General features: G+C 35.0%; 1 protein-coding gene across 8 annotated transcripts in view; it reads left to right on the top strand.

Annotated features, from left to right (window-relative positions):
• GRIK2 (glutamate ionotropic receptor kainate type subunit 2) overlaps positions 1-18,731 on the top strand; it is a 407,838-nt gene that overhangs the window by 150,768 nt on the left and 238,339 nt on the right. For all 8 annotated transcript variants that reach the window (XM_061460222.1, XM_061460224.1, XM_061460220.1 and 5 more), the window contains 2 exons: positions 16,139-16,320; positions 18,472-18,525. In XM_061460222.1, coding sequence (XP_061316206.1) covers positions 16,139-16,320; positions 18,472-18,525 — 236 coding nt within the window. The remainder of the gene's footprint in view (positions 1-16,138; positions 16,321-18,471; positions 18,526-18,731) is intronic.

Here is an 18,731-nt window from a genome sequence, read left to right as displayed (position 1 = left end):
CTGTAAATGAATTAAGCAACATCTCAATTTATGTGAAAAGCTTTTCTTGTTTATAAACATATCTGTATAACTAAAGGTCTAAGCATAATGATAGAGAAGGAATGCAATGGGTTGAGAATGCTGCATTTGAACTTTTGACAACTGATACAGTAACAGTGCATTTCACTTGAATTTAGAAGACAAGACTTTCATCTTGGTGATCTATAGCAGAAAATTACAAACTTACAAACTGGTGTGTCTGGCACGGAGTAGAATATTATTCAAATTTTAAAATCTAAGGGTGAAACTTGTTCAGGAATAGATGATGGACAGGAATAGGGAGAGATTCCTTAGAAATAATCTGGGGTGCTCAGTCTATAATACAGTAGAAGACATCTGCTGAGAGCAACAGTATAATTATAAAGAGCATGAAGGAGTATTGTTATTGTGATTTGCATTGCTCTGGATCAAGATCCAAAACAAACCACTAAACCAAGAAAATCAAGTGGACAGGGCTTTTTCTTCCCATCCTGTTCAGAGTCGTGTAAAAATAATAACCAGAGGCAAGGCTTTACTATCAACAAATATATCAAACCAGGTGTTTACTGGGAAAAGGAGTACAGAAGGACTTACAGTATTCTGAGAAAGAGTTTGTTGTGGTTTAAGGCCAGCCATAACTCAGAACCACGCAGCTGCTCTCTCACTCTCCCCCCTTCCTCCCCCAGCTCCCATAGGGTTGGGGAAGAGAACTGAAAAAATGTAACTCCCATGGGTTGAGGTAAGAACAGTCCATTAAATGAGGTATAACAAAAAACCACTACTGCTGCCACCAATAATAATAATGATAAGGAAAATAACAAGGGAAGTGAATGCAACCACTAATCACCCTCCAGCTGATACCCAGCCTGACCGAGCAGTAATCTAACCCTTCCTGCTAACTGGCCCTAGTTTATATAGTGGGAATAACGTGCTGTGGTATGGAATACCTCTTTGATTAGTTTGGGTCAGGTGTTCTGTCTCTGCTTCCTCCTAGCTTTCCTTCCTCCCTGGCAGAGCATGAGACTCAGAAAGTCAGAGTAAACATTACTGAGCAGCAACTAAAAACATCAGTGTTATCACCTGTTCCCAGGCCGAAAGTCAAAAACACAGCACTGCACCAGCTACTAAGGAGAAAGAATGACTGCTACTGCTGAACCCAGGACAGTATTATAACGTTTAATACTGAAAAATGCAGTCTGAATTTCCAAGTATGAGACACTCTTGTGGTATTTCTGATAACGAATTGATACTTGGGAATGGGAAATAATGGTTTATTGTTAGAGAAATGCAAAACAGCAAAATATATTGAACAGAATTCAAGAAAGTGAATGTCATTAAAACTGGAATTTCTGCCAACAACATTAGCTTGTGTCTAAACCAAAGAAGTTTCAAATCAGTTGATAATTTTTTGAGTAATACTGAAATGCATAAAACAAAACAACACCTGTCAAAAGACCTGAGTTTTCTAATCACTTGAGTAAAAGCCTTTTGAAAAACTTTAAAATGAAGTAACCTTAAACCTGTTAATAATTACCTTTGAAAACTCATGGATGATATATGAAATTCTAGAAATCTGTAAAAGGTAGACAAGTTCAGATTTATTTCAATTTAGAGGTTAAAACTGGGTAAAGTGAGGTTGTAGTACAAGGTTGCATTTTTTTTTTTTTTGTTTTGGTTTGGTTTTTTGTGTGGGTTGTTTGTTTTGTCAGAGGGGTGCTTTTTTGTGTTTTTAAGTTTTTTTTGTTGTTGTTGTTTATAGAACAGTCAGCTGAATTTCTATTCCTGGAAAAGTGCTGAAGTGCTGGTAAAATAATTTATTTGTAAACACTTAAAAGGTCTCAAACTGACATGTAACTGTCAAGTTTATTTTCTTAAGAGTAGATAAATAATTTACATTTACAAATAATGTAAAAATTCCTATTTTGACAGGTCAATGTGCTTTGTGGGTAAGCAAAATGCAATGGATGTAATAAATATTAAATTAATAAAGTCACACTGCTTAATGTGACATTTTTATATACAAATTAGATAAATAAGTTTTTTATGCAGCTGTTGTCAAAGGAATGCAAAAAAAGAGCAAGGTGATAAGATCTGAAATTATAATACTCTGGAAAATGTGATTTGTGTTGAAGTATTTTAATAGTTCTCTATCAAATATAAGATGTGGTCATTGTGGATAAGCCAACAATGTCATTATGAAAAGGAAAGCATAACATATATTTCACTTGGAATTTAATGTCTAAGAAATTCCCAGATAATTCCAATTTATTCTGCATATGAAAAGCATCACATAATATTGTGTTGCTCTTTGCAGCTAATTGTGGTATGCAGATGTAGGTGGCTAGTTTGGTGTATTTGTTTTCTATTGTTATTGTATAATTTTTTTCAATAAAATTCAGAGATATTTTTTATGGTGCTATATGAAAATACCAATGGTAAGGAGGGTGTTGTGAAGTTAAAATTTCACTTTCAAACTTTTTTAGTCTTTTTCAGTTTGGAAGTTAAGAATTACTTTAGCTAGCTTTGCCTAGCTGTTTGACAAAAAGAAAGATAAATTCTGTTATTCTTTTTGATAAACAGATGTGTAGATTTTTGAGAATAAATAATTCTATGGAGATTTTAATTAATTTTTGAAAAAGAAAAGTAAATGTCATCAAGTTACACAGAAAAAACCCTAAAGGTTTAAAATAAAAATAAATTAAATCCATAAGATGTTTTACTGTTTTTTTTTTTTTTTATAAGCGTAATTAACAGAAGCAGACGGAGTATTTCCAGAAGTTATTGCATTAAAAATAAGCATTTCAAAAAATTCTAAATGATGCTTTAAATTGTTTGGGTTTGTTTTTTGTTTTTTGGTTTTTTTTTTGTAGGTTTGAATAAACTGAAGAATTTAAATCTTAGAAAATTAGCTAGAGAATTTAGCACTATTTTGATAATTCCTTTCATGAAGACTGGAAAATTCTATCTACTATTTTCAAAGACAGAAAAATGTGATGGGGAAACTGAGTGAAAAATGAAAATAGGAAAATGGAGACATAATCAGTAACACAGCTTGCATGGGACATAAATTTAAATGCAGTTTTATCTAAACTGACATCTTAACTACACTTTTACTCCTAGTTCCGTATTATATATTTTGTCCTCTGGTTGGAGGAATATTGTGAAATGCACTTGTGATGTCAACCCCTTTGTGAATTGCTGTACATCAGTCTCAGCTTAAACATCCCTGTCTTAATACATTTTAGGTTCGATTATAGACTTTTTTCTCTCTTGCACTCCATTTTTTAGCAAAAATATAACTTCTTTTGTTTCCAAGAATAAATGTACTTACCTAGTGTAAATTCCAGTCTAGAATGATCATCTATGTTTCTTTTACAATCAATTCCATTTCCATTTCTAGCAGATATTATTTTTTATTTAGTTTTGTATAATTTGATACAACAGTGATACTTCTGTGGTATGGCTAGAAATTGCTAACTTGTTCTACTGCTTCGTCATTGATCCTGACAGCTTTGTCAAAAGCTGTTTTGTCCTTTGACTGGAGTACATCTTTTTTTGCCTCCTCACCCTCATTAAACTGCACTGCTCATAGATGTCAGCCACTTGAGAGATCATACTTCACACTATTACAAAAATTCTTTTGAAATGCCCAGGACTGTTAATTGTCATTGCTGTCACCATCATCACACTGAATTAAAGATAAAACTTTCTGTAAATGTTAAGAAAAACCTGTTCAGAAAACTGAATAATGCTATTTCAAGTCAGGTGTATCATTAATAGAGCCACATGTGTAAAGAAATGTCAAATTTTCTGGAGACTAGAAAAACATGTCATATCTCATATAAAAGGTTTAATGTTTACTTAGCGTTCAACATTTTCTTAAATGATTATTTTTTTCTTTTCACACATGAGGTGCAAAGGTGAAAGGTGAGGGAAGGAATAGACAGCTCTACTTTTTATTCTGCTTTCATTTATTTATTTATTTTTATTATTAATTTCCTTCTAGCTGCTCTATGCTGCAGCTGATAAGTACTCGGGTAGTATGAACAAAGCTTTTCTTCATTTTGTTACAGTGATGTGCAATATCAAAATCTTTCCATGAACTGAAGGTCTTTTGTGAACATAAGCAGCACGTTGATTCCCTCTTGTGGAACTATGTGGGATGGGGTAGAGGTTTTTTTTCACTGCAGTACTCACAAGCTATTAAAAATTAGAATAGATTTGTTACTGGAAATGGGCTGAATTGGGATTGAAACTAACTATAAAAGATGTGTAACCTGCTTTAGGTGGTCCTGCCTTGTCCACCTATTCCACCTTGCAGTTGGACTAGATGATTTCCAGAGGTCCCTTCCAACCCTAATGATGCTGTGATTCTGAGAGTTAAAGCTGGATACCTAGTTTTCTTGTTCAGTTTTTTTTTTGTTTGTTTGTTTTTGTTTTTGGGTTTTTGTTTTTTTGTTGTTTTTCTTTTTTTCTTTTGACCTTAGGCTAGTTTCTCCTATACATGGCATTTTAGTAACCGCTACTTCAATATTAATTATGAATATAATTTTAAACACTTTTTCTTTTCTGTACTAAGGAATAGTTTCCAAATAGATTTTTTTTTCTAAAAAAGTTTTTCTTTAGTCTAGACACTTTCATATACCAATAATGAGATTTGTATTTCAAATCCATACATACATGCCCACATACGTCTAGTTAAAAACTTAGTTCTGCCTTTCTTTGTTTTGGAAAGGAGCATTTTTATTAGGTCATGGTGTTACTGTGCTCTAAGTCTTCCTGAAGTACACAGCTGGTTATATCAACAGCATTCTGTGGAAGCACAGGTCAAAAAGTAAGAGAAAAGTCCCCTCAGTCTGGTGACACATATACCGTTTGTATGACCAATCTTGATGCTAACTCTTCCAACAAAGTAGCCTATTTGTTGAGATGACATTGACCAAAAATGGGTAAAACTGCTGGAAGTAAATGTTAAAGGTCTTGAGTTGGGTCCATACTTCCATGTACAAAGTAAGGATCACCTGAAGTTTGGGGGCTGTCCTTTCTCTCCTGATGTGCCCTCGGGCACTAATTACTATACCGGAGAATGCAGGTGAATCTGTGTGTTTGTCAGCTCTCTAACACTGAACTTTTCAAAGCTCAGATCAAATTTTGGAACCAAAGACATTCAAATATGTCCTTCCTTCCCATATGCACTTCATCTTTGAATTAATTTATTTTGAATAAAGGAGACTATAAAGCCTTTAAAATGAAAATAAATATTGTCCTGGGTTCAGCTTTAACAGTTATTTTGTCATCTTCTTGGTGTCTGGTGCAGTGCTGTGTTTTGGCTTTAGTCTGAGAACAATGCTGATAACACACCGATGTTTTAGTTGTTGCTAAGTAGTGCTTAACCTGATCAAGGACTTTTCAGTCTGTCATGCTCTGCCAGTGAGAAGGGGCAGAAGAAGCTGGGAGGAAGCAGAGACAGGACACCTGACCCAAACTAGCCACAGGGGTATTCCATACCACAGCATGTGATGCCCAGTATATAAACTTGGTGGTGCCATCCGGAAGGGCAGATCACTGCTTGGGCTGAGCTGGGTATCAGTTGGTGGGTGGTGAACAATTGTATTGAACATCACTTGTGTTTATTGTTTTTTTTTTCCCCTTCCTTTTTTAGTTTTGTATTGTCTCCCTTTGTTATTTCCCTTATCATCATTATTAGTGGTAGTAGTGGTGGTAGTAGTAATAATAGTAGTTTTACATTTTACTTTAGTTTACATTCTTTTGATTCTCCTTCCCATCCCACTGGGAGCAGGGAGGGGAGAAGGGAGGGAGGGAGTGAGTGGGCGACCGCATAGTTCTGAGTTACTGGCTGGGCTTAAACCATGACAAGTATCTAAAATATTTCTGTTGTATGCTTCTAAATATTGAGCCTTAGTGCTCATGCAAAACTGTCCAATTGTTTTGATAAATGTTGAGCTGTGTGTGACACAGAATAGGATGTACCTCAATATGTAAGCATGACAGCAAAATGAATGTTGTGAGACTTCATGATAGCCACAATTATGGAGAGTTTTAGAGTGACGCATAGTTCTTTAGCCTTAGAAATCTCATTTCAGAAGACAATTAAGTCAGTAAATGGATTGCTGGCATCAGCACTATTATTTTATGTTGAAGTTATTTGTCTGGAGCAGGTTTAATCTCAGGCCTGTCCAGGCAATAAGCACTATGAGAAGATGCTGATGTCAGAAAAGAAGTGCCAGGAGGGAAGTAGCTACCTAAACTGAAACATTTTCTGTGATTACTGGCATGGCTACCATGCAAGTTTTTGAAAAATATTTTCAGTTGAACATAACATAACTTTTATTTGTCCTTTCATACTTGGTGATCCAGAACTGGCTTTTCAGTGTGAAAAAATTTTTTAGTGATAAGTTCAGAAAAAAATATATTTCCTTAAAACAACACCCCCCCAACAACCAACAAACAAAACAAACGCTAACTTGATGGTCAAATTATTTTTTCTAACAACATAAACTGCTGGTTTTGAAGCACTGTACCTTTCTTAAGCGCATGTATAGCTGAAAAGCCACACATGGGAAAAGTGAAACTTGAAAGTAGTTCATCAAGCTATTATAGAACATGTCAACATAGTCTAAAGGTGTTCTGATTTATAAACAGGAGTCCTGTAACTCTGAAGAAGAGTTGAGGGCAGTAGGTTACTACTGTATGCTTTGATAAGGAGATAAGTGCATTGTTACAGGTAGCTTGGCATTATAGAACCTCTATACATCTACATGGTTTTCCCAGAAGGTAATTTTGTCATCCAAATAGAACTCCAGAGTTCATTCTGGCAAATGTTATTATTATTATGGGTGACTAGTGTATCTTGGCTTGCCCTAAGGAATCCAATTTGTAAATTTTCAGCTGAAGTTATTCTAGATACAACAGCTGTATTTCTTGACAAAGGGCTTGTTAAATAGAAAAACTACTACTCAAGTCAGTCACAGATACATTTCTTCTTTTTACTGATACATTGCTGTAATTTTCTTGGTAGCAATCATGATTAACAATAGAAAAATAATTTAACTCAACATAATGGTAGATATCTTTAACCTTTTTTTCATGTCACCTCTACTAATAGTAGTATATTTTTTAATATAATAAATATTTTAATATAATAAAAAATTAATTGAAGTTTGTAAGTGGCATAAAGCTCTAATGTAGTATCTGTAATATATATTCTTGTAAATGCATACACAGTGTTAGGATTACTCTCCAATGCTTAAACTACAAGACTGGAAAATTTTGCTAAATTGTTGGACTCTAAAGCTTGTAATAAGGAACCATACTAATTATGTTTACAGTAAGCAAACAAATTTTTCTCAGTTGTGTATCTTAAAGATCTTCCTTCATTAAAGACACTTCACATCATTGGTATTGTATTTAAATGGGTTTAAATATAACTGAAAACAATTTTAAGGATGCTTTACAGTGCCAGAATTGGATGAAATATCTTAATGTAGTAAAATCTTAAATATGAATAAATGAGAAAGGTCCATCAAGGTGTTTTCTTTCTTCATCTGTATTTTTCCTAATGGTGTTTTTGTATTATGCTGTTATAGCCACAGAACACAGAACATCCCACTATTCACTCAGCTCTGCTAGCGAGTGATTTTTTTTATTATTATTTTTATCTTTTTCTCTCTCTTTCCTCCCCACCCTCCTACCCATTTTAATCCTTTCACTAGAGATGTTTTTTAAGCAGAGGATAAGGTTGAGAATGACAAAACTAATCTTTACATTTCATGGCTAATCTTTCAGGTTTTTCAATTTCGGTGAATCATTTTATAGCAATTAACTGCTCTGCTTGATGTGAAGCATTTTATCAAGGCCCAGTAAACTGGTATGCATCTCCCTTCTACCCATGCCCCCTTCAGTGCCTGATAAACAATGACAGTTTTCTGAAACAACTAGAAAAACTAAGCAGGAGACTGTCAGGCAAGGAAGAGTGAGAAGAAAATCTTGCTGCAAATAAAGAAACTATTCTGGTAGCCCTATAAAGCAATATATTATTATTTTGAAGTTCTTGAGATTCTGAAGATAGGAGTAGCCTTTAAAAAAGCATTTGTGTTCTTTTGTACAGAAAAAGGTTCATGTGTTCAGTCTGTTGCAAAGAGCATTTGCCTGCATTCTTCCTGTGCAGCACAAAGGCAGCATTAATGGAATTGATAAATAGGTTGATGAGCAGGCCAGGTGGCATAGCAATGGCTTGCAAGACTGCTGAGCTGGAGACACAGGTTTTAAAACAAACTTGGGGCTCTTGCTTCCTGGACTGGTTGAAGTTGAACATGTCGAGGAGGTAATGTGATTGATCTCTTTGGAGGAGGATGCCAGCTGGAGAGCTCACAAACTGCTCCTTCAGGATTCTCCTTAAAGATGAATTGATGGCAGCTTCTGAAAAGAGTTACTCACACCACATTCTTCTTAGCCATTCAGAGGTAAGACTCTATCTCAGTGGTTGCTAAAAGAAGGAATTGAAAGTTTAAAGGGACAGGAAAAAGGTGTCCCTGGTGAAAGAAACTGCAGGAAGTACATTCCCAAAATGCAACTATTATTTCTATGCTGTCTTAAAATAGATTTGTTGTTTTTTTTTTTTTGAGCTTGTCCACACAAATGATTGAGGTTTTTTGCTTTCCTTTTTTTTTGTTCTTTCAATTTTTTTTTTTTCCATTACACTGGTATTCTGTAATGTTAATAAAATAAGAAGTTAGTTTCATCTGTGGTCTGTACTGAATTTTATATTGTACATCAGTTGTTTTTAAATGTTATATGCTGAAATCTGTGCTTTTGCATTGGTAAGTAGCTCTTCAAAATCATGATGAAGAAAGGACGTGTTTTGTCCTTAGCTTGATTGTCCTTGTAGTTTACATACTATGTTCTTCCTTTCATTGGGGGTTCTGGTACCTCTTTTTTTTCTGATTAACTACACATGAGCTACATACGTGCCCTTTTCAAACTGTCCCTTGCTGATCCAAAGGCTATTTCTCATTTCATGACAGCTTGTTACTTTGATCCTGAATGATCAGCTTGTCCATTTCCTCAAATGTCAGACAACAGCAATGAAACTTTCTTTAGGATTAACAGTAGCTCAGAAATTCAGATTTAATGTATAATTACTCCATGCCTGTTTGACCTAAAACTAACTTGCTCCTTAACCATATGCACAGACGGCAGATGGGTAGAAATGGAGTCCCACAGGCAAACTGTATACAGGAGGAAGAAGCAGTCTTCTTTGAGTCTCTGGAATCTCATCCACCCTAACGAACCGTAACAGTATTAGGAAGAAGTGAAAATACAGACAGATCAAATTTTGGCAGCATCTGAAAATAACAGAAAACAATGAAATTGTCTGACTTCATCTGATGTGTTCAGGACTGCATGTTAGACTAAAGCAGAGCTCATTTTTGATTGCTGAAATGCTCTAGTTTTACTGCAAAAAGTCTGAAATGTATCATGTCTTACAGCTGTGAAAAACTGAACTCTAAACACATTGTTACTATAAGGGGAGTGGCAGAATTTATTTGTATCGCATGTGGATTACCTGGTTACTTCTCAACTGTGCAATGTTTTGATCCCGTGGACCTTTTTTTTTGGCCATTGCAGCTACTCTTCTGCAAAAACCAGGATGTTAAGGGTATGGTAGTATGGTGGGGAAGAGAAGATCAGTGACAGGAATTGGAAAGTAGCTATCCAGAGCTGGACCCAAGTGCTGCAATTTACATGTAGGAGCTTGTTCTTTCTGGTTATATCTTTTCAGTGTGTAATTTCTTCTTTGGTTATAAATAATGAACTTATTTATATTTAACCAATGTTTGACCTGGAAAAGAAGGTGGGAGGGACAGGGGGGCATTAAGCAGCTCAGAATAGTTAGGAAATGCTGCAGACAAAACAGTCAAGCGTCAGCTGTTTTTACTCAATTACTTTTAAACACAATCTTTGGATCACTCAATTTATTAGTGAGAAGAAGGGCATAACTACATTTTTCCTCCACTGGGAGAAAGGAAACTGTATTTTCACTACAGTTTATACGCAGCCTGTCAATGTTTTCTGGGAAGTTACTGGGGGAGTAGCAGGCTTGGGCTGTTTTGTGTAACTGTTTCTGCTGCTTTGTGTGTAAGGGCTTTTCCTGGTGTTCTGGGCTGCAGCCCCTCAGAGGGTCCCTGCCCTAGCCTGAGGCACCCATGACCACAGCTGGCCTCTCTCTGCCCTGGGCTCTGCTGTGGCAAGGAGCTCCCTCCCCCGAAGAGGGCATCTACAGCCCAGAGTGGTGACTGGTGTCTTTCTTCACTACTTCTGGGCAGGGCTGCCTCCCTTTGGTATCCAGGGGATTTTTTCACTGCTGTTTAGGTTGCCTCAGTGCCAGCTTGAACTAGCAATGACAAGCACGGGGCAGGTCATGATGCACCCTTTTATACTTTGTGCCTCACACAGGCAATAGTCTGCAACATATTTCAACTCTTGTACCTTCATTAAGGCATAACAGAGAGGGAAAGGCAAAAAGAATACTGCTTTTTTTCTTTTTGTTTTGTTTGTGTCTGTGGTTTCTTTTTTGTATGTTTGTTTGGCCCAGATTATGTCTTTTTCTCAGGAAATTAATTTAGTGGGTTTTATTTTCTAGGAAAACTAGACTGCTCTTTGCACACTTTATGTAACACAAATACAGCATCACAAATGCTAAGTACAATATGGAGGTACCTTTCAGCCTTTGATTTATATTTGAAAGAGCCTGCTTTTGAAGTGTGATCTGGGCCTGGAAAGCTTTTACTCAGTCTCAGTTCCCACTAATACCTGAATCTGGAAATGCTGCTTCTCAACACGTTAACCATCAGTGCTCTCACATAAAAAGTACCAGAGAGGGGCATGCTGAGCACTGCCTGATTGTTTTGTTTTGTTTTGTTTTTTGTTCTGTGTGGAGCTGTGGGGTGCCTGTGCTAGTGGTACTTTCTATCCATGACACAGATTCACGGTAGCTGCCCACACCATACGCTCCACAGAGTGTATGCCAGGGCGCTCTGCATGGGAAACAGCAGCCCTTACGAGTGAGGAGGGGGGTTTGTTTTCTGAAATTCCCATGAGATCCCAGCAAGCTGGAAATTGTTGAATTCGTGCCAGCAAGGATTGATTTTTTTTTAGGTATGGATGAGGATGAACAAATATTCCTTGTAGCAGATGACATGGTGGACTACTGAAGTGAGTCATTTAGTAGACTGGAACATGTTTTGTGCCCTGCGCAATTCATCTGAACTTAATAAATGCTGGTAGCTGGAAACACAATGAAAAATATAAGTATATATGGAAGTACATTTTAACTGTAAATATTACTAGAATTAAAATGCTATGAGCAACAATACTACAAAATAAAAGCTTAAAGTTGCTTTTTCTTTATTTCACATTGATGAACACAGGAGAAAAATCTTAGTTTTGAAACACCTGGAATTTGTTTATGTCTCAGATTTACTTTATCTTAAAATGTTTTGAGAAAGCTCACTGATTACTATTTCTGTGTCCTGGCAGTTTTTGAAGGCATGAATACTTATTCATTTGTTTGCATGCACACCTTTACTGCCCAGAACTGAGCTCCAGTCAGTGCACTAGAGAGTGAACACGCACGGGTTTTCTTCCCCCATTCTCAGGCTCCTCTGGTAGCCTCTACAGATTTAGTACAGCCTTCATGGTAGAGGGTGGTACCTTGTTTATTGCTCATCGTTTCTCTCTCAGATATATAGGTAACCTAGCAAACCCACACTATGCTTATCATATATGCTCTTTGACAGTTTTTAATTACTCAGGTGTTATTTCCTGCAACTGTAAATCTATTTCATATTTTGGTGGGATTTTTTCTTTCTCTGGGGTAGCCCAATTATGAAGATTTATAAAGAGGAGGAATTTCTTCTTTTAATTCTTGAAGAGCTCAGTTAGACTCTTGAGGACCTCACCTTCTTGGGTAATTTTCTGAAACAGAACAGAGATTGGAAGAAAACTTTTGAATTGTCTCGCTCCCTGCATTTTTTGTCAGCCATACAGTAGATGCTTTATTCAGAAGAGTATTGTAAGACATTTACTTCAGAAGCTCCTATAGGCCACAAAACACTTCTTGAAGTGATGCAAGACATGGGGCTAATAAAGGGACTTGTCAATTTTTAATATCCTACATTTTTTTTTTACTAAAATTTTGGAACTTACTATGAACTTTCTACAAAGAAAATCAATCTCCTTTTTCACTTTCCATCCCATCTTAATGTTCCTTGACAATCTTAACTGTCCATCCTGTCTCCAAAGGTGTAACAAAGGTGTTTGATGTAACACCTGAAATTAAGTAATAAGTACAGATTAGGCACTTTGGTCTTTTAAATAAAGAGCATTTTGAAAGAACAATTCGTAGTCAAGAAAGAACAAACAGATTTCATTTTAACCTGATATATAAAAAACAGTACAGTACTTGTACGGAAGTTTTGAACTTCATGAATCACTTTAGTGTCAAATACAAACAAATTAATTTCACATTTGTTTCCACAGACATATTAAGCTTTGTTCTGAAGCAATTCTGATTCCAAAACTTTCACGATAGATTAAAGCTGCTTTTGACTCTTGCTGTTCTTGAAAAGAGGTTCAGTAGAGAAACACGAGAACAGGGACTAAAGCCCAGGTGTTTCCTCTCTTAGATGACTATCATAACCATCATACTAACAAGTGTCTATTTGTCTCCTACTAGCAACTCCAGCTACATATTTGAATAACAGTGTACTTAAGAATAGTCTATAATATTTCATTAATTTCTTATCTCCCAAATAAAATAAAATTTGATTCCTCTGGAAAAATAAAAAAGCCAAATATATTTAAGATCACAAAAATCCTGAGAGATAAGTCATCATGCTATTATCAAAAAACAACTGTGTGGGTGAGACATAGTTCTGATTTTCCTCATTTTGAGTAGATGCGTATTTTGTAATCATTGCCTCCATCTGAGACTCAAACAGCAGTGCAGTTTTGAGTCTCATAATCTTCAACCTCTTTTAGCATATTTTCACCAGTGATGTTTATCTTTAAATAAGTTTAAATTTTTCTGTACATCTCATGGGTGTGATTTTTTGAGCAAATTGTGGACTTTTGCAATTTACTTAATTCACTCCATTGAAAGATCAATACTTGTTTTGCAAAACTGATTATAATCTTTTTCCTACCACATAAAGCAGTGTTTAAGAATTTTATGTTGCTTTAAACTTATGTATTCATAATATAATTTTCTTTTCTTTCTGGCAAAGATAGATTACCTGTCCCAAATTACTACTCTTGTGATCTATAGTTCTTAACTGGAAGTGCATGGATATCAGAGGAAGTGAACAAGTGGCAACACGTTGTGTTTGAGAAGGTCTCTGCTTTGAAATGTGGTCTTAAATTTTTTGACTGCGAGTGCATACATTCCAGTTGCTTCATTTTTCTTAGTCTTAAGGAAAATGGGAAAGACAGGGACAATTCTTAGTGTTTTTCTTGACATGTTATTGTCAGTTATTTTTGATAAAGTGGTTAACAGTTATGGGGTATGTTATGTTTTTCAAAGCTTTAGTTTCACATATTTGTCCCGGATTATCCGTCAATGGTAATAAAATGCAATAGATCTATAAGTTAGAAAAGACACCTCTACTGTATAGCTTTTAAGTATACTTATTCACGATTTCTTAGAAATCAATTATGAAATCTATTTAAGTTTCTATTAGATACATAAATATCATTATGGGATTTGAGGTAAACATGGCAATTTTGTAAAAATTGGAAAAGTACTTTTTTCACAACCACGTAGACTTACATCTGCCATTTACTCACACATCACATGTAACCTGAGTGTCACTTCTCTATGTCTTAGCAAGCACTGACCAGGTCTAGGGATCAGGTCTAGTCATGAGAACGTACTTCAGTTTCCATATCTGTTCTGCTTTCAGCATGTCTATTAAAGATTGCCAGTATATATAGTGATGTTTCTGTGAATATTTAATGGTGGTATTTGTTTCCTCTTCAAGGACAAGCAAAACAAAATGAAGCAAAGAAAGCAGGACAAGTCTAAAATTATTTACAAGTTATTCCTCTGTACAAAAGGTTTCAATTGTCTACTTTTAGCAAGCAGTGACAAATAATCTGGAACACGTGGAATTATTTTTTATCTCTCTTGAGTTAAAACATTTTATTCTGACTTCAAATTTTGTTATATTGTTGTGTTATGTACAAAAGGCAGTTGACATTAGTCACATTATAATTTTCTATGGAAAATTTCCACACTGGATTACTGGATTTAGTTCTTTACAGTGCATTAGCTGTTAATAAAGATCCTATAGAAATGTTTTTAGAAAATGAAAATTTGAGATAATTTAGCTATCGATAACAATTGTCTCAGTTTGAACAATACACACATTGTTAAGAATGTGTGTGATGGGAGTATTACTGAGAAAATTGATGAAATAGGAGATACTATATCTGTGACATAGACCTGTGAGTGAAGAAAAAACTCCTAAATTGACTAAATTGCAAGGTTGTCTTTCCCCACTCTGGCTTTGGGCCTAAGAGTTCTACTGGAATCCTCTGCCAGATCTACACACCTGCAGTCTTAATTTAGGAAGGTTTTATATAGTAAGGTGTAATTCCTGTTCTAATTTCAGCTAATTCTAGCAGAAACTGTTGAAGAAATATGTGGATCCTTTGCAGGGTCAAAAAGGGGGAATGGTGAAACAGAAGAGACTGATTTTATCTCTCAGTTTTATTCTCTACTGGTATGGTTCTGCTGGAAATTATTACAGCTAATGTTTTTTACAATCTAAAAGCTTCATAGCAAAAAAATCATAGCAATATTAAAATATGTCAGTATTATGTTACTTTAAGTACAATGTATGTTGAAAAAAGGCTGTATTAAATCCTCTGTCAGAGGTTATCACGATTTCTTACTTACGCTGCGGTGTTGTTCCAAATTACATTACAGCAACATCATTCCATGAAAACAAGACGTCTTTGACCGAATATCTGAAGAGTATTTACTGATAATATAAAATACCAATTTTTTTTTAATACTAGATAATGCTGCCTGAGATAATAACAAATAATAATTAGTCACCTGTTAATATTTTTGTGAAGTGAGCTATTTCAGATTTTAGAAGTACTACATTTATTCCTGGAATCTAAAGTGAAATCTTAAGCAGAATTTCCATTTTTATACAATTGGGTGTATTATACATGTGCACTGCAAACATAATGATGATAAGTAACCCTTGTTACTGCCACTAAACGGAGCATGTTCCAGTGCAAGAAGTTAGCAGAGCACTTGTTTTTCTAACACAGAAATAAATTGTTAACTTATAGAGACCGGTTTTTACCTTGTCATTTTATTACAGTTAATAAACCTAATATTTAATATTGGTCACAGACCAGTCAGTGTCTTGTAAAACACACCACACACTATCATACTGATGCAAGCAATCAGATGCTTTGGAGAAACGTCGCTGCATCTAATTTTAAAGTAAAAGTACAGTAATCCAAAATGAAAATGTAGGGTATTGAACATGAATGAAAAGACATGAGTCATTTATTCAGCCTCTTTGTTGCTGCATATTTTTATTACCTGTGTAATCAAGAAAAAAAAATATGCTTGTGAATTATGTGAGGGTGCTTTTCACTGCTGAGATGATTCACAGCTTCGTATGTAAACCTGACAGATTAGAGACTGGCTAGTCTGATTACAAACTATAGTCTGGGATATTGTTTTAATTGAATTAGAATAATTCTTCATTCTTCGAAAAGAAATGTCATGGTTGCATGATCATGCTAAAGCAAGATTTGTCTGTCTTAAGGTAATCCTAACTGAGACTGCTTGCTGTCTGTTAATATTGAGAAAGACTTGTGATAAGAAAGTATTCGGAGTGCAGATACTTAATTTTTCCCTTTTCTTTTTAATAAATCTGTTGTGTGTTAATTGCAACATACTGAGAAGGAAGAAAAATTCAGGAAACTTTGAATGTTTATAGTAAGTTGTCCTGCTAGCAGTTCAGATTCTTGTACTGATAATCTTATTTTCTTTAACTATGTTTTCTTTAAGGCCTTATTCGATTACAAGAGCTCATCAAGGCTCCATCACGATACAACCTGAGACTAAAAATCCGTCAGTTACCAGCTGACACAAAAGATGCAAAGCCATTGCTAAAGGAGATGAAAAGAGGCAGGGAATTCCATGTGATCTTTGACTGCAGCCATGAAATGGCAGCAGGCATCTTGAAACAGGTAATCTTCATTTTGCTTCAGATGGCTTAATGTTTTTCATTCCTAATAAATAAAAATAATGGCATTTAACAAGCAGGGAAATTGTATGTCAGTTTACTGAGGCTTAACTGAAAATCAGTCAAGGATTTCAGAGATAATTTTACTAGTGACACTAATGGTAGCTGCTTTCATGTTGTTTTTTTTAAAGGAACAGATTAATCAGTTCATATACAGGGGAAAAGGTACATCAGTCTTTCAACTATGAAAAATCAGAACTTTGGAGAAATTATGTTTCAACCAGGATTTTAAATGCTTGCTTAGATTTTTTTTTTTTTTCAAATTGAAGCCTCTATATTATGACTTTTAATTAGGTGGTGATATTTGAATAGTATGCTACCAGCAGGCCACATTAATGAGTTCTACTGAGAGGACAGAACTAATAGATACCTTTTAGAAACATATTTTCCTTGCACTACTAATAGGACTGCTAAACACCTGAATGCATTTGTGTAGGTGGTCTGAAAGTGTTTGCTTTGTTGTGTTCAAATAAGATGAGTAGGTGAGGTACAACAAAATTGCAAATTTAACTGGCTTTCTAATGAAGAAGAGAATTCCAGCGATTTCTTCCAAGAGAAGGTGGCAATATAGGGGTACGCAAAGGCAATACAGTGATATGCATAGAAGACAAGCCTTTCTGTGTCTTTAGTTTAATGAGCTAGCTCCCAAGACTGGGAATTTCTTACGCTCAGAGGCCATTTTCCCTATATTTTTTTTAATTGCACTATGTCTTTCAATAACGAGGATTGGAAGAAGACCTAAACCAAGACAATATCCTACATTTATAATGCATAGCTTTTAGTGACTTCATGTTTTTATTATGCTTGCTAGCATTGCTTAAATTGAAAACAAAATGTGCTTAAGATCTGAAAATACATTTCTCTTGAAAGGTATTTAGGGGTATTTTAGATATTATTGTGGTATTCTAAATGCACAAGTATAGGCATCTGTTGGAAAAGTGCTGCAATTTTTGTCGAAGTCCTGTATAAAATATCATAAAACCTAACCTGCAGCTGATATTTGGAATTCATTTTAGCTTTTAACTTTTCTTTGGACTGGTTACAGACTGGTCATTTGATAAGTTTTCAGACAATGTCAAAAGTAAAAAGGCTCTCAAAGCCTCCAGAACTCTGATGATTGCTTTGTGAAAAAATTCTGGTATTGTGAGAATTAATTGTTGCCTTCAGTATATTTAAGGAAGTGTATCTGGTAGCAGCTTAGCAAAGAATTCCATTGATAATTCCTGGAAAGGAAAAAAAAAAAAAATTATTTACTTGTGTAGCTTTTTTACAGTGCTAAAATTGGGTAAAAATCACTGTAGATACTAAAATGACTGAATAAATCATACTTGTCTAAGGTAACTTTTGTGCAGAGCATGCAGATGTGATTTTCAAGTGAACATGTGCTTAAGACTGATGACACATCCATAGTTTATTGCTTTAAAATTGTACCTACAAATATTTGTTCTTATGCTGAACTGTTTATTTAAAAATGCATAGTTAATCCAAATCTATGTGGTACTGCATAGTTAGCAAGACAGGTGAAGGTGCTTGATAGATATCTGAGTTTCTAGAGTTATGCTATGAATATTTGTTCTTCCTTTTTACTGAAGTATTATGCAACTTGCTGTTCCAAACTTGACTCAAGAATATTTTCTTCCATGGCTGGAAAAATGTCTACGAGTATAATATAAGCCTAGGTCCTTCTTTTAAATGCACAATATTGTTTACCAAAATAGAAAAACTGTTTCCTGTTAGGTTATTGTTTTTAAGGGAAGGATTCAATAATGAATGAATATATTGTCGACTCAAATTTTGTGTGGCAACTTAATGCATCCATTAGTATGTAAAACTATAAGGCTGTTTCACATTTACTGCACTATACAGTCTAATAATATTCTTTCTATCAGAAGATCTGGTTCATAAATTCCTTTAATAGTCAGTAATCTGCTCTAACTGCCAGGAAATGACTTGCTTGACCTAATTTTAGTATAATTCCAACCCTATAGTCTTATCCCAGTAGTGTTCTTTTGCAGCTTTTCATTGGCCATGTAAGTATGATAAAAATATATTATGTGACCTCAGAAACATTAATCTTTTGTTTATTTTTTTCAAGGCTTTAGCTATGGGAATGATGACAGAATACTATCACTATATCTTTACAACACTGGTAAGTGGCTTGTAGAAACATAGTGATGACATCTAACAAAGATGTTAGTTTACTTAATTATATTACTTGACGAAGCGAAAAAGGTCTCTCTGGAATGGGGTGTGAGTACAAGATGTTTTCTCTGTTTCTTACGTTCAGTGAAAACTCATCAGGATGGTTTAATTATTATTCAACCGTGAGCCCTGGGAAACTGATAGTACTGAACA

The sequence above is a fragment of the Pezoporus flaviventris genome, unplaced genomic scaffold (assembly GCF_033815535.1).
Source record: "Pezoporus flaviventris isolate CSIRO_AGI_PZ_B2104156 unplaced genomic scaffold, CSIRO_AGI_Pfla_v1 ptg000031l, whole genome shotgun sequence".
NCBI classification, from domain to species: domain Eukaryota; kingdom Metazoa; phylum Chordata; class Aves; order Psittaciformes; family Psittacidae; genus Pezoporus; species Pezoporus flaviventris.
The sequence above is the reverse complement of the archived record's forward strand: the minus strand, read 5'-3'. Positions and strand labels throughout refer to the sequence as shown.